General features: G+C 48.3%; 1 protein-coding gene across 1 annotated transcript in view; it reads left to right on the forward strand.

Annotated features, from left to right (window-relative positions):
* The window catches only part of PTGFRN (prostaglandin F2 receptor inhibitor), a 49,192-nt gene that overhangs the window by 16,718 nt on the left and 7,169 nt on the right, over positions 1 to 25,305 (forward strand). Inside the window, exons 5-7 of the mRNA XM_040456583.1 lie at positions 9,570 to 9,995; positions 14,439 to 14,858; positions 23,544 to 23,651. Of these exons, the coding sequence (XP_040312517.1) occupies positions 9,570 to 9,995; positions 14,439 to 14,858; positions 23,544 to 23,651 (954 nt within the window). The remainder of the gene's footprint in view (positions 1 to 9,569; positions 9,996 to 14,438; positions 14,859 to 23,543; positions 23,652 to 25,305) is intronic.

Here is a 25,305-nt window from a genome sequence, read left to right on the forward strand (position 1 = left end):
TAATCTTTTTTTTAAATTTTTTTTTTTCAACGTTTATTTATTTTTGGGACAGAGAGAGACAGAGCATGAACGGGCGAGGGGCAGAGAGAGAGGGAGACACAGAATCGGAAACAGGCTCCAGGCTCTGAGCCATCAGCCCAGAGCCCGAGGCGGGGCTCGAACTCACGGACCGCGAGATCGTGACCTGGCTGAAGTCGGACGCTTAACCGACTGTGCCACCCAGGCGCCCCAGGGACCCCATTTCTTAATGAGAGAGGAGCAAGGTCATATTCCAAAAGGGCATGTAGGCTTGGAAACATAACTGCAGACATGTGTGGAAAATAGAATCTACCAAATGGTGAGTGCTTGTTTCTTTTATTTCAAAAGAAACATTTAGAATGGCTTATAGAGAATTATGTCGCAGAGTCAAGTCTGTTCCAAGTATTGTCATCTTTTTTTTTTTTAATGTTTATTTTTGAGAGAGAAAGAGTGTGAGCAAGGGAGAGGCAGAGAGAGAGGGAGATACAAAATCCGAAGCAGGCTCCAGGCTCCAAGCTATCAGGACAGAGCCTGACCTGGGGTTCGAACTCATGAACCACGAGATCACGACCTGAGCCAAAGTCAGACGCCTGACTGGCTGAGCCACCCGGGCTCCCCCAAGTATTATTATCTTATGTAGAAACATTCTGGGCTCTTGGAATCCGCTTTACCCCTGAAACTGTAAAAAGCTGGGCCGTTCTTGTCCTGATGGCTTGGGGTTAGTGCACTGAGCAGAGGAGGGAGTCGAAGCTGATTGGGGTCTTCTCATCTCGTACGTTCCATTGTGTTAACCAGACAGAGATGCATGGGTCTGGTGAGTCCAAGAGCACTTGAAGCAGCTGGGAGGGCTGTGATGGTTTTGTAGAGGGTAAGAAAAAGCCTCCTTTACTTAGGATTTGTGTCCTACTTTTGAAGGAGAGAAAAAAGATTTAAGTTGGCTTGCAAAATGAAGCCCGATTTAAAGCAGGAGATATAAAAATAAAACCAAGATCAAAAGGGGTGAGAAACAAATCAAAGAATAGATATCGCAAGGTGGTTGGGATCCATTAGTTAGCTCCACTTGAGTGGTGAATTTGTTTCTGAAGTTTTGAAGAGTTGGGGCAGGAAGAAATGTGATTGTACAGTTCACCTCTGATGAAGGAAAACAGAGAGAGCCAAACTTTCTGTTGGCACTGAATTTATCATGTGCTTTTTTTTATGGAAGGGCATCGGAGAACATAATGGACAGTGCTTTCAACTGTTCCTTTATGAAAGGCTCTGAGTGATTGTTTAAATGGATGTTTCTCATATCCACTCTATAAAAGCTGAGGGCGTAAATCTTAAGTGTGTGAAGGAGTTTCTGTAAGAAGCTGTTACTATGGAGGACAAACGTTGCTTTGTGTTGACCCAATTTGGTATATGGCTAAAACGAGAGGCTCTGGAGGAAGGGTTGGTTGATCTACACAGCAGGCCACCTCTCTCTGCAGTCAGATGCCTGAAATGAGTCTTTGGCACGAGTTGGATCCTAATCAGTTTATGGTTGAGCTGTCTGCCCAAAGCACCAGACCTCTGCGGTGTTAATTGGTGGGCGTTCCGTGGGTTTCGGCTACAAGAACAGGAGGAGGCAGAGCTGAGCCAGGCTTTTCAGTCCCAAGAACCTGATTTGCATTCTTCCCCACCAGAGGACTGTCCCCTCTTCCAGCCGTGTGCCAGCGAGGAAGGTAATTATTTTCCTTTAAAGGGAGCTGCTAATCTGCTAAGTACTTGGTAGAGACTTCAGAGTTCTGGGCCGTCCACGGGAGATAAGATTCAGATCTGCAGAACTTATGGGCGACTGTTATCAGCTCTCTGTCCGGGGTTATCTCTGGAGGCAGAAGTACCATGTGGGCCGGTGCTGGAGAGCGGGGATGTGCTCCACCGCTCTCTAGGCATGTTATCTTGGGTGCGTTGCTAAGGTTGTGAGGCTTCGGTTTTCTAGGTTTCCGTGGAACGCTGCCTATGAAGTGCTTTTCGCACAGTGACCGGCGCTCGAGTCCTCTCTACATCCTCTTGGCGGCGATAACGAGGATTTATTGGAAGGGAGGGTCAATATATAACGTACTCTTCCGCACCAAGTCCTTAACCAAGTAAGACGTGGGAGTGTGTCTCAGGGCATGGAGGGACTAAGGATGTGGGTCCCGGAGTCAGCTGCTCCCGAGGAGAGGGGGTCGAGCTGACCACGCCCAGCCCCTTTCCTGCCCCTGCTCCCCCCAAACCCGGCAGTTCACTCTTCCTTCTCTGGGATCGGTGAGGAGGATGAAGCGAGAGAGGAAACTGCGTGAGGTCGTCCAAACGTTGCCACTTTCTTCTATGAAGTGGCTGACGCTGAAAACAACCTCCCAATCATGGTCCTGTAAGGTGGGGTAGGGGGTCTCCCCCAAACAACAAGTTTTTATAGACTGTTTAAACCTCAGAGAATACGCAGTAATTGTTACGCAGATGGCGAGAGCAGCCACTCTGACAGTTCGCTGCCCCCGTAGTACCTGCCCAGTGCGAGGAAACAGAACTGGCATCGGCAGACACGGGGGCACGCCCTCTCCCGTTCCCTCTAACTCGTGCGTGCAGCCTGCCCATCTGATTAGCTCTCCCAAGTTAACAAGGCTGCAGAGCGGGTATTAGAGCTGGGCCCTGTCGCACACAGTTTGGGATTAGTGCCTCGGCTGTGATTACCACTCTCGTCTTCTGGGATGTTGGTGGGTTTTGAGAAAGTGTTCACAACCGGGTATGTAAGGAGGCTGTGCACTTCGGTCCTGGTGGGGGAGCCAGGCCAGGATCCTGCTCACATGCGCGGTGCAAGACCTGAGGCTTCCAACTTCACACCTCTGGGCTCTGGGTTTTGTTTTGCTTTTTTTTTTTTTTTTTCTATTTAGGAAACGTACATGGAAATAGTACCTATATTCAAAGGTTGTTAAGATTAAGCAAGAACGCGAGGAAATGTATATGGCACGGTGTGTGGTGTATGGAAAGTCCACAATAAATGCCGGCCGCTATGATGCCTTGTGCTTATGTATGTGTGTAATTCCTGTTCGAGGAAAGGAGGCAATCTGTGTGAAAACGCCCAGTGCAGGCCCTACACACAGTAGACACAAATTACCTGCTTTAACAAATGAGCCAAGGCTTGTGACAGCTTCTCATTGTGTTTGAAAGTTGTAACAAGGGAGTTCAATGACATATTGAAAAAAACAAGTCTTTCTTTGGGCAGGGGGTGGGGAGTCTATTAGAGACTGTAGCTTTGGTGGGGGGGTGGGGGTGTGTATATGAGCAGAGAGCCTCGTGGAGCTAGATTAGGGAGCAGACCCTTGTTTCTAAGAATAGTAGTGATGATGTCATGCTTAGTCTGGTCTCTGTACTCTGTGAAAGGGCTTACAGTGTGGGTGAGTTGTTTGTTAATTTTTTAAAACTTTTTGGAATATAAATGTAAAAAAAAACTCACGCAGAAGCGGAAAGAGCCATCAGCTTCAGTAATTGCCAGTAGTTTGCTAATTGTATTTTGTCTCTCGTCCCTCCCGCAGACAGACAGACACACACACTTTTTCTGGTAGAATTTAAAGCATATCCCAGACATCATGTCATTTTGCCATTAAGTACTTTCGTGTGCATCCTTAACTGATAAGCAGGTTTTTAAACATAACCACCATTGCATTCTTAGCTGATTTCTTGATGAGATCAAGCAGGATAAATCAGTAGTGAAATGCTTATGTGCCACAAACGAGCATTTTTATGCAAAATATTAAATTTATTCCAATTCGGCAAACGGTTTAATATCATTTACGTACAAGGCACTACGTGCCTGGCACAGAAGGAGGAATTAGGTAGCTGGTCTCTGGCCCTGGGAAGCGACGTACAGAGGGTCCATAAGACATACCTATAATAATAATCAAAGTTCAAGGCAGTGTTCAGATAAAAGGCTTGGAGAGCAGGGAGCCTGGTGGGTGTTGGGTCTCTGTGAAGGTTTGTTGAACAAGAAGCAGAGGTATGACAGGTGAATTCCAAGTAGGCGTTCTCTGGTCAGTAGAGAAGGCTATACAGAAGACGAATGTGCATGATGGAGTTTGAGGAATGGGCACAGTTCTCCACAAACAAGGTTTAAAATCGCAAAACAACAAAAAGGGAAAATTTCTACCCGTGTGCCAAAACAAAACTGAAAGAAGAACCCACCTGTACTCCCGCTGTTCTGACATAGAGGGGCCGTGTATGCCTCCTCCAGGAGTCCAAGTCCAAAGTCGGCCTGAAAGGCTGGTGGGTAGTTCACATGGCCTTTGAACATCCTTTAAATCACTGGAACCTGTGCCTTGTAAGTTCACAAGCCAAGCACCCACTTGTTTTTGTTCGTCTTTGCAGTAGGGGGGCCTAAGATTTAGTCTTAACAGAGAAGGAGACCAGCCAGTCAACGGGAATCTCCTGTCCTGCTGAACTAGACGTGCACATGCTGCAGCCCCACTGTGCTCTGCCTTCTCTGTGTTTGGATTCATCGGGTTTAAACTGACTCACTTGGGGGTGGGGTGTGGAGTGGAACGGGGGAGTCTGTTCAGTCGTCTCTTCAACAGCCACCAGGCAGGTGTCGCAGGTGCCGAGGTAGAGGGAGCGGCAGGAAGGGAGGTAGAAAGCCTGGAAGCGTGGGAGGAGGTCAGGGAATGAGGAGAGGTGTCACCCCAGGGGAATGTAGAATAGATATAAGAAGGCAGCAGGCGGTGAGGCCAGATAAATGGGGTAGACTCACACTCACGAGAGCCTCGTGTGCCAGGCTGGGGAGTGTGCCCATCACCCTGGAGGTGAGAAGGAAAGCCATGGGAAGTTTACGGTACAGATGACCTGATACCTGTGTCCGCCTGGAGGCGGGTTGATTACTTATAATAGTCTCGGCCAGAGGCAGAGAGGGCCGGGATGAGGGCGGTGTTCATGAGGCTCCCACTTTTGTTCACAGATACTTACAGAGCACCTACTGTGTGCAGGCCCTGGAATGGGAGCAGTGTGAGGCTTAGGGCCCCTTGGAGTGGAGAGTCGGACACGGCACACGCCTTGAGCAGAGGTGACCTGGAGAGCGAATGGTGGGTGTGGCAGCAGGAACAGTAATTGGGAAGTTAGGAGGAGGAGCTGGCCGAGTCTGGAACGGGAGTCAGCTGTGTGTGCACGCGCGTGTATGTGTGAGTGTGTATGAGTGTGTGCTTACGTATGGGTGTGCATGTGTTTGTGAACGTGTGCTTGCGTATGTGTGTGCGTGCGTGTGTGTATGAGTGTGCATGTGTATGAACGTGTGCTTATGTATGTGTGTGCATGCGTGTGTGTACAAGTGTGTATGTGTATGAACGTGTGCTTATGTATGTGTGTGCGTGTGTGTGTGTAGGAGTGTGCATGTGTATGAACATGTGCTTACGTATGTGTGCATGTGTGTGTACGAGTATGTGTATGAATGTGTGCTTACATACGTGTGCATGCATGTGTACAAGTGTGTGTGAATGTGTGCTTATGTACGTGTGCATGTGTGTGTACGAGTGTGTATGTGTATGAATGCGTGTTTGCGTGTGTCCGTGCATGTATGAGTGTGTGTACGTATGCGTATGAATGTGTATGTGTGTGTGTAATGTATGAATGTGTGCTTTGTGTGAGCATATGAATGTGCTTGTATATGTGAGCATGTGTGCATATATGAATGTGCGTATGTGTGTGCGTGCATGTATGAATGTGCTTGTGCATGTGTGTGCCTGCATGCATGTGTGTATTATATATTTGCATGCGTGTTTGTGCGCGTGTACATTGGCAGAGGCAGGTGGGGAGCGAGGTGATGGTACAAATGTGGTACGCTGGCCATGGCACGGACACACCCACCTGAGATGCCTAGAAGCCAGCTCTGTGCTGGTGTTCGGGTCTGAGCCTAAGGAGGAACCCAGAGGAGCAGCTGGGTTCCAGTATCCAGGGAATGAGCTGTTGGGGGGCCTCGTGGTCTGACCACAGATGTCACTGCTTCTCTACCATCCGTCTTTCATGGTAATTCTAATAGCTTTATTTTCAGCATGCCTCTGGAGGAATATGCTCAGGGGAAGAAAGTAAACCAGCAAGGACTGAGGGGCTTATTGAAAAAAATATTTGTGGGGGGGGGGGCGTGCCTGGGTGCTCAGTCAGTTAGGCGTCCGACTTCAACTCAGGTCATGATCTCACGGTTCGTGGGTTCAAACCCCCGCGTCAGGCTCTGTGCTGACAGCTCGGAGCCTGGAGCCTGCTTTGGATTCTGTGTCTGCCTTTCTCTCTGCTTCTCCCCTACTCATGCTCTGTCTCTCTCTCAAAAATAAACAAACATTAAAAACATTAATTTGAAAAAATTAAAAAAAAATTTTTTTTAAGTTTGTTTATTTTTGAGAGAAAGAGACAGAGCGTGAATGGGAAGGACAGAGAGAAAGAGGGAGACACAGAATCCGAAGCAGGCTCCAGGCTCCGAGCTGTCAGCACAGAGCCCGACGCGGGGCTCGAACCCACGAACCGTGAGATCATGACCTGAGCCGAAGTCGGACGCTTAACCGACTGAGCCCCCCAGGTGCCCCCTGAACGGCTTATTTTTGAGAGCTGGTGACTGCTAAGGAAACAGAAGAAAAATCCGACAGCTTGCTTCTCGGCCATTTGGATGGTGCTGGTCATCCAGGCTTAGGTGACGGCACGTGGAGGGGAGCTGCCTCTATGGGTGAGATTCCTGGTGATGGTGCCATACCAGTGTCGTTGCCAGGCACGACATCCCGTGATGCTACAGGTCATTGTGCCAGTCAGTGGGAGTGAGAAAATAGTTTAGAAGACGGAACGTGGTTCATCCGGGAAGCGAAGCTGTCCTTGAAAGGCGTTAGAAAGGATATGGCCCTGGGTTCAGATCCCACTTTGGAGCTGTATGGGCACGTGACTGACGTCTTTAAAGCTCTGCTTCCTCAGATACGAGCTGGGAATGGTGAATGGTAGTTCGCCAATATGCACGTGTGTCCGTATATATACGTATATGTGTGCGTGCATAGGCACGCACACACGTACCAGGCACCAGTGTAAAGCACTTTTATGTATATTTTAACTCCTTTTTTAAAAAACATTTTACTTTTAAGTGATCTCTATACCCAACGTGGGGCTCGAACTTACAACCCTGAGATCAAGAGTCACACAGTCTACCGACAGAGCCAGCCGCATGCACCCTGTATAGTTTAACTCTTAGTCCTCACAAGCAGCATTGCGAGCCAGTAACTGCTACTATCTCTATTTTTATAGGTGAGGCACCAGAGAGGTTAAGTAGTCTGCCCCAAGTGCACAGCAAGTAGATGGCCAAGCCAGGATTCGAACGGTCTGCCTCCGGGTCCCTGGCTCTTCACCACTGCCCTTTACTGCCTCAGTTTGTTGTTCTGGTTAACATGGAACTACTTGAAGGGTGTTCGTGTTCTGCTCGTAATGGGGGTGGGATCCGTGCATGGCAGCGGCTTCTCCTGCCGTGTCACGAGCACTCTTGGTGTGGCTCTCCAGGTCAGTCCTGACAGAGCAGTGCAATCTTGCCACGCGCCCCAGCCAGTCCACGGCTGTCCTCGCCGCGCGAGAGGCACCTGGTTGTCCTGTCTGCGCTCGGGTAGCTCTGGCAAAGTCTGCCAGGAGGAAAGGGTCTGAAGCCTGGGATGTAGGGTAATCTGGGAAGGTCTTAAGCACGGGACAGTGTAAAGGCATTTGGGTGGTATTTATTCCACAGGCGGTGTCATTGCCGAGGCAGCGTGGGGTGCCGGCCCTGTGCCCAGGAGGCAGGACACCCCCCAGCTGTGCGACTCTAGCACATTCACCTGTCCGATGAGGAGGCAGCGTGGCGTGCTTGCACCCCATGCTGTTTCCGTAACCTCCACCCCGCGGCACGGCGTGCTCCCGTTGGTGGGCCAGGTCCCCTCGGTTTAACTATATATGCCACAGGGCCTACCCTCACTTGCAGTGAAATGCTTGTGAAGATGCCATTTGAAGGCGTTAGGATTTTGCGTTCTTTCCATTTCCTGGCCACTGAATCATTCTTGGAGAAGTCACGATGTTACACATTTTATTAGAGGTGTAAATCGCAGAACAGTTCCTTGACCTCAGCAGTTTATAATCTGAATGAGTCATCAATAAAAGCAACGTTAAATAAAACTAAACTGTTTGGGGCGATGGGAATAAAGATCGCCGTAGCAGATGGAAAGTTCCCTTTAGGGAGAATTAGTTTTCTCCTGGCAGACCATACGCCACAAGAGAAGAATGTGACTTTCTGTAAAAGCCAGGCAGCACACATTGATTGAGTGCCCGCTGCATACAAGGCTGTGTATCTGGCACTTGGGGAGGAGATCTTCAACGGTAATAACAGGGACGCTGCTGCACGAGCGTACCTCCACGGCTTATGGGAGCAGGGAGAAAGGGTGCCACACTCTGGGGACCCCGAAGGCGGACACAGAGGAGGGTACAGTAAAGGTACAGTGAAGGATGAGTGGAAGTTTGCAGGGCGGTCAGGAGGAGACGGCCACTGCCAGCAGGTGACCACAGTGGTGTGACACGGTGTGGGGGCTGGAGAACCTCAGATCGTTGAGAATGACCCGAGGAGGGGGTGGGAGGCCACAGAGAGGTTCTAATGCCAGTTCCTTGGCAAGTGTGGAGGAAGGCCTTGGGGACAGCAGAGACAGAAACGTGGAATGGTAAAAATGGATGAGATGGGTGCAGCGAACCTCCGAGGAAGGAGGGTTTTCACACGAGGGAAGAATAAAAGTGAGACGGCTGTGACGGCAGTCAGGGGACGCCAGGAGGGCGCTGGCTTCCCTCCCACCCCCGGCAGAACGTGCACCTGGCAGGGAAGTGGCGTGGTCCCAAGAGAGCCCGCTCTGCTCTCCCGTGTGCGGGAACTATGTGGGAGAGTCACGTGGGGCAGCGAAGACAGTGTCGTGTGGGGAGGCTGTACTGACTACTGAACACACTGAGCGGAAGAAAGTCAGAGGACCAGGAAAGTGAGGATGAGAATCTGCAGGACGAATGGTGACCTGAGGGCCTTGCCTTTGGAGCCTGGCTAAGGGTGGCAGGAACCAGGCCAGGGTGGGGATCGGCCTCGAGTACTGGAATGCACTCTGGGATGGGGTTTTCCCATGTGCTGCTCCAGCGGGGGCTTTGGAGCTCTGTCGGCACAGCCTGGCAGGCTGGCTTTACCAGGCAAAACCTCAGTAGAGCATGAGCACTGAGCCTCTCGGCTCCCTCGAGGAAGACCGACCTGCTGGGGTAACTGACACAGCCCCCGAGCCTATGGAAAGGTCAGGACTCTGATTACAGGCATTTATTTGGCTTCTGGCCTTGGGAGGTTTCCCAGGTGGCAGCGTTGTGCAAGTTTTGCAGGAACTGACTCTAGATCCTTCCTCTCCAGCGCAAAGACTTTGATTCCCTTCACTGTGGTCAGTAGGAGGGGCATTTGACGGTCAGGACGGGAGTAGCGCTTGTCTCATTCTTTTTGCTAATTCTTAGTATGTTGCTGTCTGGTTTTATTTATCCTGCCCCTTCCCCCTACCTCTCTCCCTCTCGTTCAGAACCAGACTATCAGGTGTACCTGAATGCTTCTAAGGTCCCCGAGTTTTCAGACGATCTCACAGAGCTGGAGTGCCGCATAGTGGACATGAAGAGCTTGCAGGCCAGCGTCCGTTTCACGGTGTCCTGGTACTACAGGGTGAACCGGCGCAGCGATGACCTGGTGGCCAGCGAGCTGCTTGCAGTCATGAATGGGGACTGGACGCTGAAGTACGGAGACCGGAGCAAGCAGCGGGCCCAGGACGGAGACTTTATTTTTTCTAAGGAGCGTACGGACACGTTCAGTTTCCGAATCCAAAGGACCACAGAGGAAGACCGAGGCAGTTATTACTGTGCTGTGTCCGCATGGACCAAACAGCGTAACGACAGCTGGGTCAAGAGCAAGGACGTCTTCTCCAAACCCGTCAACATATTTTGGGCATCGGAAGGTAGGCGCGTTGGTCTTGTTCAGGGACGGTCCGTTTTCTCGTTTGGGCCCTGGTCATCCCACTGCGCGTTTTTACGTGCCCGGCCCACCTGCAGGCTCCCTTGCCGCCAGGAAGCCCAGAGAATGCAAACTCGAGCGACTACTGCATTTATCAACAGCGTGAACCCCTTCAAGAGGCTGATGCTCGAGGAGGCTCAGTCCCGGGGAGAGAGCTGGGGCTGGGTGGGTGGTAGACGCTCATCTCGTAGGTGCCCACAGTGTGGAGGGGCTCCGCCCTTGACACTTGCTCTGCTGGGTGGTCTGGGGTGTTTGCGGTGGGTTTGTGTCTGCGAGTTCCTGCTGGATGCAGGCACGTTTGCGGTGCCACAGATGAAAGGGCGGCCACAGGCCACTGCACCTGCCCCTGAGGCGTCAGTCGTCCATTCAGAGAGATCGTTTCTGGGGAGAGGTGACAAGAACTTGGGGGAAGCAATTTTGTCTGCCTTGGGACGCCCGACTCATCAAGTCCTTCACTGCAGGGAGCCCAGGCTTCCTAGGTCCCCCTCGCGCCCGAGGTGTTACGTACCACATGCCCTTTGACACACCTCAATTGACTGGTTGCCACCCCCTCCGTGCTACACGCCCCCCCCCCCCAAACCCAAACTGGGCCCTCTCAGACTCCGTGGGATCTCCTGTTGCCTGAAGCTCAGCTTGGAACATTCCTTTCTCTTCCCCACCTGAAACATGACCAGCCTCGCTCTGTCCCGTGAGGCCGCTGTTTCCCCTGGGGTCTCCTGAGTAGAGGGGTTTCCTCCCCACGCTCCTTCTACAGCAGGGCCTATTCATCAGCTCATGCCACCCCCTCACTGGACTCCTGGTCCTCATTCCTTCTGGGAAGGGAGGCACTTTTGTTTCACGGCCACACGCTCCAGTCCTCTTACTGACTTGCTAGCCTCTCTCTGCGTACAGAGCTGGCCCACACTTCGGATGCACATTGCAAACACCCACGGAGCTTCCAAAAAGCCCTGATGCCTGGGACGCCTGGGTGGCTCAATCGGTGAAGCGTCCGACTTCGGCTCAGGTCATGATCTCGCGGTCCGTGAGTTCGAACCCCGCTGTCTGTGCTGACAGCTCGGAGCCTGGAACCTGCTTCGGATTCTGTCTCCCTCTCTCTGCCCCTCCCCCACTCAAGCTCTGTCTCTGTCTCTTTCTCTCTCTTTGTCAAAAATAAACAAACATTAAAAAAAAAAACACCATGATACTTAAGTCCCCCAAGGGGTACTGTCATAATTGGCCTGAGGGTATATGCAGTCTGGGCTTTGCTGCCAAGCCACTTCTCCTATGTGGCCAGGGTGGAAAAGCCTGGTGAAGATAAACCTTTCTGTCTCAGTCCCCTGCCCTCCTCCCGAGTTATCGTGTCCTCTGTGTGGCTTGGCCATTTCCTTCCACGTTCACACCCTACACTAGACCGTCTGAGTTGTGATCACCAAAAACCTTCCGCGCCCTCCATTCCAGGCATTCTGTTCAATAAACACACCTTCCGTTTCTTCCCACCACCCCCTCCAGTACTCCCGCATCAGCCCTTTAATCCTACCGGACCGGCAGCCCATGACCTTGTATGTACTGGCCTTCATTTCTCTCTCCTGTCATAGCACCACTTGTCAAGGGCAGTCCAGTCTACACCTGTTGCCCTGTGTCATCTTTTTTTTTTTTTTAATTTTTGAGACAGAGAGAGAGCATAAGCAGGGGAGAGGCAGAGAGAGAGGGAGACACAGAATCCGAAGCAGGCTCCAGGCTCTGAGCTGTCAGCACAGAGCCTGACGTGGGGCTCGAACTCATGGACTGTGAGATCGTGACCTGAGCTGAGGTTGGACACCGCTGACTGAGCCACCCAGGTGCCCCTGCCCATTTTTTAATAGCCCCTGCTTTCATTCTGAGGTATGTCCGGGGGTGGAAGAGAGAGGGTAGATGTGCAGTCACCTCGCTTAGATTCCCAGGCAGCCGTCACCGCCCCCTTGCACGCTGAGCTCCCTTTTGCCCTGCTCTGGTTTTGCATGGTGCTCTGACCTAACCACGGGCCAGTTCAAAGCCGCCTGCTCTCCCCCCCTACCTGCATTTGTCATTGGACAGAAACATTTAAACGTGTGGGCTGGCTTCTCTTTAAATCTCGGATCCTTTATGGCAACGGAGCTCTCAACGCTGCCTGGCAATCATTCTGCACTTCCCTAATCTGTTCACTTCCCTCCTCTCCACAGTGATTATTGCATACCACCTTCTCTGAAATCCTCCCTTCCCAGCCTTACCCTCAGCTGTTTGCCCTGCTTTCTCTTTCCCTAAAGAAGCAGAAACCATCAGAGGAGAATTTCCCCACGCTCGCCCCCAGCCCAGGTCCTAGCAAAGGGCAGCTTCTCCTACCGGTCAGACATGTGGCTCCCCCCTCTTCTGTTGTCAACGTTACTACAATTGCCAGACCTTTCCTGTTGACCTATAAACGAACTGTTAGACCTCTTGTCTTTTACTTTTGTATTTTATGAGGTAACTTTTTTAATATTTATTTTTGAGAGTGGCGGTGGGGGGGGAGGGGGAGGAGAAGAGAGAGAAGGAGACAAGTTCTGAAGCAGGCTCCACGCTGTCAGCACAAAGCTCCACCTGGGGCTTGAACTCACGAACCATGAGATCGTGACCTGAGCTGAAGTGGGATGCTCAACCAACTGAGCCACCCAGAGGTCCCTTTAAAGGAATTTTTTTTAAGTTTATGTATTTATTTTGACAGATAGAGAGCATGCATGCATGTGCATGTGCAGGGGAGGGGCAGAGACAGAGAGAGAGAGAGAGAGAGAGAGAGAGAGAGAGAGAGAGAGAGAGAATCCCAAGCAGGCTCCATGCTTAGTGTGGAGCCTGACTCTGGGGCTTGAACCCACAAACTGAGATCATGACCTGAGCCGAAATCAAGAGTTAAATGCTTGACTGTGTCACCCAGGTGCCCCTATAGAGTAATTTTGATCTCACTTCACCCTCCATCTTTCCGTTCCCCAAGCCCCTTGGCCCCCACTCACTGCTCTTTCTTTCGTTTTATAGCCAAAGCATTTGATTTGTCTGTACTGGGTGTCTCCAGTTCCTTTTTTCCTGTTCCTTCTGGCACCTGCCCTGATCAGGCTTTTGTCCCCGGTCCTCATGTTAAGATTGCTAGTGATTGACATACTGCACAATCCAGTTGTTGGCTGTCCTACTTGACTTAGGATTTAGTGCCGGTGATCATTCCCTCCTCCCAGAAGTACTTTGGTTTTTCCTTGGCCGTGGTACGCCGTCCTCTCTGGTCTTCCCTTGGCTTTGGGACAGTGTCCTCCCTAGGCTTCCCTCCTACCTCACAGCTCTTCCTTCTCCGCCTCCTTTGCTGCCTCGTCTTCATTTTCTCACACATGATCCCCCGCTAACCATACTGTATATTTTATTTATTTATTTTGTTCCTCTTCCTCTGCTAGCATATAAGGCATTCTTTGTTTATCGCCAGTACCTGGAATATGGGAGGCTCTAAGTACTTGGGTAATTAATCAGTGGATTACCAAACTCATGGGAGAACCAAGAAAGAATGTGGGTGGCTCCGTGGGACCTCAGGAACCAGTGACACTGGACAGACACTATATAACACACGTGTTCTGCCTAATAGGTTTGGTGCAAAAACCCAATATAAAAATTTCAGTTTCTAGCTAGGCAGATTATAGAATTAATAATCTTATTAAAGGATAAAAAGAGTATGTTTAATTCATTTATTCATCCATTCAACCAATACTGAAGTACCTTCCGCGTGCCTGACATTGAGCTGTCATAATATAGATGACTCCTAATGTGTATATGCTTAGGGATTTCTGTTTTCACAGAGAAGCAGGGAGTAACGTGCTTAAACGTAAAGTTAGTGTAGCCATGGACACTCGCCCAAAATGTTAAAACAGTGTCTCTGTGGGAAGGACTAGAGCTACAGGTGCGTGTTCCAGTCACTTGAGTAATAACCCCATTCTGACTGAGAGCATCATATGATGAAACAGAAAGAACCCATTTCTCCCTTGCTCTGCTCCTCCCAGCGGACTCTCCCTCACCCAGCAGAACCTCAGGGGAGGGCAGGCAACTGGCATGGCCTAGAGTCCCCCTTGGGTGATGGGTTCAACCACGTCTCCTCCCGTCCTCTAAGCGTCAGCTCTGCCTCCTGTCCTTGAGGGCACCGCAAGTCTCCCAGATTCCCTCACGCCCACCAAATCGTTCCAGTCTCTTCTGCTTCATCTAGCATGGTGGCCTGTAGCCTGCTTCCAGATCCGTGTGGTTTTCCTTCCGGGTTTCCGGATTTTCTTAAAAGTGCTGTCGTGCGGCAGTTTGCGCCTAAATTCCAATTCCCCCGTCATTGTGCCCTCAGACGTACGTCCATTTTAACCAGGCCTGTTGGAAATCACCTCTTTCTGGTGCTTCGTTCCAGATTCCGTGCTTGTGGTGAAGGCAAGGCAGCCAAAGCCTTTCTTTGCTGCAGGAAATACATTTGAGATGACGTGCAAAGTGTCTTCCAAGAATATTAAGTCGCCGCGCTACTCTGTTCTCATCACCGCTGAGAAGCCTGTTGGGGACCTCTCCAGCCCCAATGAAACCAAGTACATCATCTCCCTGGACCAGGATTCTGTGGTGAAGCTGGAGAACTGGACAGACGCATCGCGGGTGGATGGCGTTGTGCTCGAGAAGGTGCAGGAAGATGAGTTTCGTTATCGAATGTACCAGACTCAGGTGTCGGATGCGGGGCTGTACCGCTGCGTGGTGACAGCCTGGTCTCCTGTCCGGGGCAGCCTGTGGCGAGAAGCAGCAACCAGTCTGTCGAACCCTATTGAGATCGACTTCCAGACTGCTGGTGAGTAGGGAGCCCTGTTGAACCTCACACTGAACTAGAGAGACCCTAGGATCTTGATCCAGTGGCTTACTTTTTTTTTTTTAAATGGCTTTCTTTATTGAGGTGTGATTCACGTGCCATACAGTTTACCCATTCAGAGGGCATAATTCAGTGGCTTTGAGGACAGTCACAGCTGTGAAGCCATCACCACAGTCGATTGGAGAACATTTTCCTCATACGCCTGCAGAAATCCTGTACCCCTCCGCCGACACCCTTCAATCCCTAGCCTCCCAGCAAGCACTCCCCTTCTTTCTGTCTCTATACACGTACCCGTTCTGGACACTTTACGTTAATGGAATATAATATATGGTCTTCATGTCTTTTTTTTTTTTTCCACCTTAACATAGGGTTTTCTGTTTTTTGTTTGCCTGTATTCTTAATTGTTAAACAGTGTCCTCAGGGATATCCATGTTGTAGCATGTATCAGTAATTCATCCATTTTTATGGCTGAATAATACTCCAGTGTGCAGAGACACGACTTTTTCTTTGTCTGTTTATCAGCTTGTGGCCATTCGGGTGTTTTCTAGTTCCTGGACCATTGCGAATAATCCCTGTGAACATTCGTGTATCAGTTTTTGTGTGTAAAAACTACCTTTTTTTTTTTTTTTTAAATAGATGAATCCAAACTCAGCTATTTTAGAACCTTTAGAGAACACGGTGGAATACAAAGAGAAGAGGGAGCCGAACCCCCAGAGGCGTTGTAAATGGCTTGCCAGAAGTGCAAGGTTCAGAGCCAAGACCCCCGTGGCATCCAGCCCCATAGCTTTCACTCTTTAGTGGGTCTTTAGGGGTCCCCAGGACTGAAGGTGATGGGCACTAGTTTTGGTCCAACTTACAGAGCAGTATTTCCCCGCAGGGGGTGAGCTTCTGACCTTATGCCTCCCCTTGCTTTGGGACTGGAGAAAGATTTCCCGTCAGTTAATTGAGTTACCGGAGCTGTGGTGGTATGGATGAATGAATGTACCTGTCCCCAGTTCGTTAGGAATAGTTATTGGTGGTGTTCATGTATGGGAAGATCAGTTAAAACAAGGGCATTTTTGTGTCTATTTCCGACTTGATTTTATCTTTGGTTAAGTAGAATGTTTTTATGCTGTAAGGCGGAAAGGCCCACTTTTTTTTTTTTTAATGGCATGGATACATAGAGAAATGTTTCTTTTTCATCTGTGTAATTCATGAAGCTCTTCTGAAATCTCTGCCTATGTGTGTGCATTTTGGTAGGTAGGTCAGTTAAAAGTTTTTGATCCCCAGTTTTGTTTAGGATATCAAGGTGAAACGATCATTTGTGAGTTTAATGTTGAATGTTTTCAGTCAATCTCCCATGAATCCCAGGGAGAAATTTCTGAACGTGTACATTTATACTCACCTGTAAAAATTCAAGTGTTAATTGAATCAGCATAGTGAATACGAGATATTTGTTGAATTAAATGATTACCTTTTATATTAAAAGTAAACTAGACCTTAAAGTTTATTTTTTTCTGTTAAAGTTTTTTTTTTAGTATTATTATTTTTTTTTAAATTTTTTTTTCAACGTTTATTTATTTTTGGGACAGAGAGAGACAGAGCATGAACGGGGGAGGGGCAGAGAGAGAGGGAGACACAGAACCGGAAACAGGCTCCAGGCTCTGAGCCATCAGCCCAGAGCCTGACGCGGGGCTCGAACTCACGGACCGCAAGATCGTGACCTGGCTGAAGTCAGAGGCTCAACCGACTGCGCCACCCAGGTGCCCCATTATTATTTTGTATTAACATAAACTTTAATACTATAATGAAGTTATCTTGGGGCACCTGGGTGGCTCACTTGGTTAAGCATCCGACTCTTGATTTTGGCTCAGGTCATGATCTCATGGTTCCTGAGTTTGAGCCCTGTGTTGACATCAGACGCTGTGTTGATAGCTGACAGTATGGAGCCTACTTGGGATTAATTCTCTCTCTCTGTCACTCTCTCAAAATAAATTTTAAAAAAACTTAAAAAAATTGTCTTCTGGCATCTTCTAATCCGTTAACCTTTAGGTTACTGAAGAGGAAATATTGATTTAAACCCTGAGATTTGGAAAGAGCAGAGAAAGCGCAAGTTTCTTTTGTTGTGTATTTGCTTGTTTGTTTTTTTAATAATAGCTTTATTGAATTACAGTTAACACATTGGAAAAGTCACCCATGTGAACTGTACAATTGAGTAATTTTTAGTATATTCACAGAGTTGTGCAACCGTCCACAATCTCTTCCAGAATTTTTCATCGCTCCAGAAAGAAACTCGACTCATTAGTACTCCCCGCCCCCACCCCCAGCCCCCTGCAGCCACTAATCTTTCTGTCTCTGTAGAGTTGCCTCCTCTGGACATTTCACATAAATTGAATCACATATGTGGACATTTGTGCCTGGCTTCTTTCATTTTACATGATGTTTTCAAGCGTCCATGTTAGGGCGTGTGCCATTCCTTCATTCCTTTTCGTGGCTGAATAGTATTCCATTGTGTGGCCGTCCCACATTTCGTTTATCCATTCGTCTGTTGATGGACATTAAGTTGTTTCCACTCTTTGGCTACTGTGAATCATGCTGGCATAAACTTTAGCGTACAAGATTTTGGATGGACACGAGGGTTCATTTCTCACCGAGGAGTGATGCTGGGTCACATGGTAGCTCTCTTTAACTCTGAGGAACTGCCATGTTTGTTTTCCAAAGCAGCCGCTCAGTTTTATATTCCCACCGGCAACGTGTGACGGTTCTAAGTGTTCCGCATCCTCACCAACCCTGGTATTCTCCATCTTTTCTAGAAGAGCCAACCTGGTGGGTGTGTGAAGTAGTATTTTATTGTGTCTTTAATTTGCATTTCCCCAATGACTGTTGATGTTAGGCATCCTTTCGTGTACTTATTGGTCATATGTGTATCTTCTCTGGAGAAATGTCTGTTCAGATTGTTTACTCATTTTTAAATTGAGTTATTTATCTTTTTATCATTGGTTAGTTGAGTTTTTCATATGGTCTGGATACAAGCCCCTTCACAGATACATTGTTTAAAAATACCTTCTCCCCGTCTGGGTAGTCTTTTCATTTTGTTGATGGTATCCCTTGAAGCATGCAACCTTTTAATTTTGATGAAGTCCAATTTAGTTTTTTCTTTTTTTGTTTATGTTTTTGGTGTCTTGTCCAAGTAACGATTTCCTGATCCAAGGTTGTGAAGATTTATGGTTCTGTTTTCTTCTAACAGTTTTACGTTTCAACTCTTAACATTTAGGGCTATGATCCATTTTAGTTAATTTTTGTGTATGGCAGGGGAAGGGATTCAGTTTTGCCTTGCTACATGTGAAGAACCAGCTGTTCTTGCACCATCTGTTGAATAGCCTCTTCTTTCCCCCTTGACTTGTCTTGGCACACTTGTCAAGAATCATTTACCCATAAGTGTAAGGGTTTTTTTAGACTCTCAGTTCTATAACATTGCTTTGTATGTCTGTTCCTATACCAGTACCACATTGTTTGATTACTGAGCTGTGAGGTAAATTTTGAAATCAAGAAATATGAGCCTTCCCAACTTTGTTCTTTTTCAAGATTGTTTTGGCTTTTCTAGGTCCCTTCCATATCTGTATGAATTTTAGGATCACCCATTAATGTCTGCAAAAATGACAGCTGGGACTTTCATAGGACTTCTGTTGAATCTGTAGATCAGTTTGGAGAGTATTGCCATATAACAGTACTGCCTTCCCATCCATGAACATGGTACATGTTTTTATTTATTTGGGCCTTCTTTAATTTCTGTCAGTGATGTTTTATAGTTGTCAGTATACAAATCTTGAACTTCTTTCATTAAATTTATCCTAAGTATTTTATTTTTTGATGCTATTGTAAATGGAATTGCTATTTATTTATTTATTTATTTATTTATTTAGAGGGAGGGAGGGAGGGAGGGAGGGAAGGAGAGAGGGAGAGAGGGAGAAAGGGAGAAAGAGAATCCCAAGCAGGTTCCATGCTGTCAGCACAGAGTCCGACATGGAGCAGAAGCCCACGAACCAGCAGATCATGACCTGAGCCAAAATCAAGAGTTGGACGCTCTACCGACTGAGCCACCCAGGCACCCCTGGGATGGCTCTCTTAATTTCCTTTTCTGTTTGTTCGTTGCAAGTGTATAGAAAGAAACACAACTGATTTTTGTATATCGATGTCAGGTTCTGCAACCTTTTATATTGATGTCAGACTCTGTAACCTTGTTGGACTTATTATTAGTTTTAATTGGTTTTTTTTTTTTTTTTTTTTTTTTTTGGTTGATTCCTTGGACTGTTTTCAATACAATGAAATGGCATCTGTGAATAAAGACAATTTTAATTTTTCCTTTCCAAACTGAATGCCTTCTAATTCTTCTTCTTGCCTAATTGCCCTGGCTAGCATCTCTAGTACAATGTTGAATGGTAGTGGCACGAGAGGATATCCTTGTGTGGTTCCTGATCTTACGGGGAAAGGTTGCAGTTTTTTACCATTAAGAATCATTGTAACTGTGGGTTTTTCATAGATGCCCTTTATTGAGTTGGGGAAGTTTCCCTTCATTACTGGTTTGGTGAGTGGTTTTTTTTGTTTGTTTTTGTTTGTTTGTTTTTACCATGAGAGACGGTGAATGTTGTCAAATACTTATTCTGTATCTATTGATATTCAGAGGATTATGTGGTCTTTGTCTTTCATTCATGTATCTGTTTTACTCTCTATAGGAGTTTATTCCATCTTGTTTTACATTTGTTATTTGCTGTTTCTCTCGAATTGTTATGGGAAAGAAGGGAGACATAAGATCTTTTTATTCCTGGGTGAGGAATGGGCATTGAATCTATTTCTCAATTCTTTTTTTTTTAATTTTTTTTTTTCAACGTTTATTTATTTTGGGACAGAGAGAGACAGAGCATGAACGGGCGAGGGGCAGAGAGAGAGGGAGACACAGAATCGGAAACAGGCTCCAGGCTCTGAGCCATCAGCCCAGAGCCTGACGCGGGGCTCGAACTCACGGACCGTGAGATCGTGACCTGGTTGAAGTCGGACGCTTAACCGACTGCGCCACCCAGGCGCCCCTATTTCTCAATTCTTTAAATCTCTGCACAACAGATAAAATGATAAAAGGTTGAAGACTGGCTTCGGTCTTAGACTGGCTAAGATTTTTATTGTATTTAATCCATGCAGTTGTCATGGCCAGTTCACAGTTGAGTTAGGAGAAGTTGCCATCAGATCCTTCCAGCACAGTGCCCTCACCCCGATTGACTCCCAGCAAGCACTGACTTGATATTGAAGAGTGTTTGCTTCCTAAAAATCAGCAGCACGCCATAAGAGCCATATGACAGAGAGGTCCTTCCTGGTGTCTACCTTTCTATCCTCTGGTTTGGGGGTACTTGCATCTTGGTACGAGGACAGTGTTTCCCAAGGGGCCCTGCTGAGTCATGAATTTCACTGACCCAAAGTGTCAGGGGGAAATATGGATTAAATGTTATGGTGTTCAAGGTTTTGGCCTTTCAAAAAGGATAATACGAAAGCTCTTCTCCTTAAAAGAGAAAAAATTTTAAATATGATACAGTAGAGAAGGAAAAGAATTACCCATAACCTACCAGACCTTGTTAATTGGTGTTGTCTGTCTTCCTAGAAATCTTCTCTTACGTGTTTTCTTCATGACTGTGACTTCAGGCCGTATATACATTTTCATGATCTGCTTTCCCGCCTTAACCTTATAAGATACGTATTTTTCATGTTAAAACGAATTCTAGGTAAATAACAACTTTAATGACTACACCTCCTAGAAAATTTAGTTAACCATTACCCTATTGATGGACATGCGGGTGGCCTACAGTTTGGGCTTTCACAAAAACACTGCTGTTTATAACCTTTTTTTTAGGGGCTGGAGTTGGAACATGGTCCTGTCGGTGTTTGTATTTAAAAACTAAGTGGTCCGTGTGCTTACTCTCTGCAGACTAGGAATCGGGGGATATCTAGTGACTCTGATTGTTCACTTACATTCTCTGTGCCGACGTCTGTCATCTGTGAAGTTAACCAAATTCCCTCGCAAAAACAGCATTACCACAGAAGTTGACCATAATAAAAATATTTCCAAGGCTGGCATAAAGACCCATATTAACAGCAAGTTGTTGATTTCATTAGAAGGAAGTGCACCGCCGTTTATATATCACAATGAAGGCCTTTTCCCAGACCCTTGTCTGCATCGTGAGCCGTAGCACAAGTGCTCCGTTGTTCCCACAGCCGTAGCCGCTAGGGGAAATGACAACCATAACTTGTGACCTACAAGGCATTTTGGGTTTTCTTTGGACATACAAAGAAACGAAAGTGAAATTTGTCCAAATTGGTAAGTCTTCCTTTGCGGGTTCAAATTTAGAAACCCAAATCCATGATGAGGATCTTCCTGCTTTATTATCATTTTGTGGTGTGTCAGAAGGGGGCTGGACACTTCCAGAAAGCCCCTTGGTGGAGCTCTGTTTCTAGTCAGAGAAAACGTGTGGTCCTCACGGGTCACCTTGGCTGCTACTAACGTGCACTCCCAGGGAGCCATCCAGGTAGATCAAATCCAGGCTGGTCAGGACCTGTGGGAACCGTGGCTGGGAGGGCAGTTAATTGAAGGGCAGGCCGTCCACACGTAGGTCAGCCTTCCCTCTTCTCTCTGCTTTCATCCCTTTCCCCATGCCCGGGACCGCCATTCCGTCATGATCCCCCTGCCCTGCCCCCAGAGTTGATGCCCTCCTGCTGCCCGCGGTTCATCTGAACTCTCCCCACAACCTGCTCAGGGCTGCCCCACCCCCCTGGGCTGCCGTCCCCTCCACCCGCCCTTTGCCTTTCTCCCAGCAGAACAGACCACTCTGGTCCTTGGTGTGAGGAAAGCAATCCGAGCAGTTCATCTTCCCGCTCACGGTGAAGTGAAAATACAGCCTTTTCGACTCTGCCTCGTTGGTTCGCATGACCTTCACACTCTTTCTCCGTCATTTCTTGTAGGTGTTAAAAAAAAAAAAAAAAGTACTTCCTCCTCTTTGATGATCTGATTTAAAAGATAGTAATCACAATATGTTTAGCTTTGAATGAGTTTCAGAATCTGTGTCCAGGGCCATCTCTTTTTGCTTCCCAGGAAACCCAAGAGAAGTCCCATAGGTATTCTGGAACCTTCGTCAGGTTTGCCTGTTCTGAGATTTTAGAAATTAGAATAAGGTAAATACTGAGGTCTTCGGATCAGGTTGGCTGAAAGCTACGTAATGCTGCCACATAAAACCGAGGAGTGAAAGGAGTGAAGACGATAGGAGCCAGATTGCGGCCGTGCAAAGGGATACTTTTTTTTTTTGAAGTTTATTTTATTTTTTTAATTTTTATTTTGAGAGACAGAGAGACAGAGAGACAGAGAGAGACAAAGAGAATGAGAATGAGCAAGGGAGGGGCAGAGAGAGAGAGGGGAACAGAGGATCTGAAGCCGGCTCTGTACTGACAGCAGTGAGCCCAATGTGAGGCTCGAACTCACAAACCGTGAGACCATGACCCGAGCCAAAGTCAGAAGCTCAACCAACTGAGCTACCCAGGTGCCCCATATTTTATTCTTAGGGAGAGGGGGAGGGAGGGAATCCCAAGCAGGCTCCGCACTATCAGTGCAGAGTCCGACGTGGGGTTCGATCTCACAAACCGTGCGATCGTGACCCGAGCCGAAACCAAGAGTCAGCCGCCCAACCAAATGAGCCACTCAGGCGCCCTGGGATACTTTTTTTTTTTTTTTTTTTTAATTTAATAAGTCACTTACTTATGTCTAGTAATCAAATAGCATAATAGCAATGATATCTACAGTCAGATGCATCTAACTGACTCTGTGGCAAATATTATGAAATTCTAGCACTAAATTCTCTTTCTGTGTTCACTCTTTATACTTCCAATTTTGTTGCTCATTTTTGTGCTCACAACTCGAAAGCTTGGAGTACCTGTGCCCTATACAGTTAGCACACTTTGAGTAGCACCATCTTCTGGCCTCTGGAAGAAGGAGAAAGTTCTTTTTTTTAAAGCAAACTGAAAGTCAAGGAGAGGTGTTCTCAGGAAGGTGTGCAAGACCGATCCTGTGTGGGTAGTGTTTTGAAGCAATACCCATGCTGCCTCGATTTCCCCTGACAGATTGGAGCCTGTGGTGCCCGCCAGTGCCCCCTACAGTGTCGTCATTGTTGGCAAGTTGGTCTGCTCACTGGATCTCAGCCTCCTAACGGCAGAGCCCCTGTCCCCAGCACAGCGAGGCCGCTCTCCCCGTCGGGGGCCAGAAGTGTCCCCAGTCCAGTCCTGTTCCCTCTGCTCTCCTGCCACCTTGGCCTGGAGGTGACCCGCACAGAAGCGGAAGCAACCCAGGCTGTATCAGGCTGGCAGGTGGGGGTGGCCTTCGAATGGGACCACGGTTGTCATCAGAGAAGAGGTACGGGAAAAGCCAGAAGCAAAAGTAATTCTGTAGGAAGAGTTCTGTGGTGGCTGTAATGAAGAGGACGCTCATTTGACTGTGCGTGATGCACATGTCTCTCTGAAGAGAAGCAAAGCCACCTTAGACCGCCACCTAGCCCAGGTCCAAGGAAGGCGGGCCACATTTAGATGGCCATTAGAGCGCCAGGAATGGAATTTAAACACGAGTGTGAACGGGAATAATGAGGTGCCATCACTGTTTTCCAGGTCCTATATTTAATGCCTCCGTGCATTCAGACACACCGTCGGTTATCCGGGGAGATCTGATCAAGCTGTTTTGTATCATCGCTGTTGAAGGAGGAGCGCTGGATCCAGGTATTTCTCTCTGTCTTGCCTCCTGCTCCATGTTGCTTTCCCTGAATGTGTCTCATGTCTTCCCACTGTGTTGCGTAGACCTGGAGGCCAGGGATTAGACTCTCTGCTGATCCCAAATTGCCTAGCTCAGGACTTGGTACTCAGTAGGTGTTTAATAAGTACTTGTCGATGGAGGCATCTGTGCGTTAGAGGATTCCAGACACTGGAACATGAGCTCTCAAGGCAATCAGTGGGCCACTTCCGGGGCCGATTCAAGCTGCTTTGAAACTTACCAGCAGAGGGGCGCCTGGGTGGCGCAGTCGGTTAAGCGTCCGACTTCAGCCAGGTCACGATCTCGCGGTCCGTGAGTTCGAGCCCCGCGTCGGGCTCTGGGCTGATGGCTCAGAGCCTGGAGCCTGTTTCCGATTCTGTGTCTCCCTCTCTCTCTGCCCCTCCCCTGTTCATGCTCTGTCTCTCTCTGTCCCAAAAATAAATAAAAAACGTTGAAAAAAAAAAAAAAAAAAAAGAAACTTACCAGCAGAGTCCAGCCCCTTTCCCTGGTCTTTCATTCATTTATTCATTCAGAGATGCATTGAGCGTCTTCTGTCAACAGGTGCTGGGAATAGAGGAGGCACTAGAACACTCCATGTCTCTTCTCACGGAGCTTGCCACCTGATTAAGGAGACAGAAATCACCATATAACGTTAATATCAGGTGGTGTTAAGTCTGTGATGAAATACAGAGCAGAGTAAATGGGGCGAGCGACCAGGCGGTGCTATTGTTTAAATTCTTGGGAAACCTTTGTAAACCTTTTCTTTGCAAAAAATATTAGCACTGCCAACAGGACGCCTGGGAGCCGTGGGCCATCAGTCTTACACCTGTTCTGCCTGGCCCCCTTCAGCGACCAGTCGGTGTCTTCGCCTGACACTTAGACCCGCAGGGTTTGAAAGGAATCGAGCTCTGCGCAGAGACCACTGGATGCGTGGCCCTGGGGTGGGCACGGGAAGCAGGTTTTCATTCTGTATTCAGGGCAGGTTGTAAGCAACGCGAGGACGGCCTGCAGGGAAACCAGAGTGAACGGCATGATCCCTCTGGCATCGAGCAGCGGAGGCCTGGGTGGCCGCAGGCCCTCCGGCCCGCGGTTCGGGTAGCCACTACTGCAGGGTCAGCAGTTATGTTCTATAAAGGGTTCCGGTGAGAGGTATTTTTGGCCTCGTGGGAGGCCTGCAGCAGTCACCTCCGCAGCAGTCACTTCCACAGCGAGAGCAGCCACGGACAGTATGTAAGCAAATGCGCTTGGCTGTGTTCCACCGAAGCTTTATTGACAAAAATAGGTGGTGGGCTGGGTCTGGCCCGCGGGCTGCAGGTTACGGACCCCGGGACTGGCTGGTTGATACCGAATTGGTTCTTGCAGGGAGCCTCAACATGGTTGAGGTTTAGAGGTGGGAGAAAGAAGAATTGGTGAAAAAGAAAAGAAGTCCCTCCGAGCCACCAGTTGGTTAGCTCTGTTCTCAAGGTGCAGGGTAGGGTGCCTCGGTCTCGAATAAGCTGAGATGTGGACTGGGGGGGGCGGGGGGCACAGAGGGGGATTCAGAAGTAGAACCGGAAGGGAAATAAAAAGGGGCGGGCGGGGGGGGGGGGAGGTACACCCTTTTCAGCGGTTGGTACCATGTTT

The sequence above is a fragment of the Herpailurus yagouaroundi genome, unplaced genomic scaffold (assembly GCF_014898765.1).
Source record: "Herpailurus yagouaroundi ecotype Mexico unplaced genomic scaffold, PumYag 77, whole genome shotgun sequence".
Taxonomy (NCBI): Eukaryota; Metazoa; Chordata; class Mammalia; order Carnivora; family Felidae; genus Herpailurus; species Herpailurus yagouaroundi.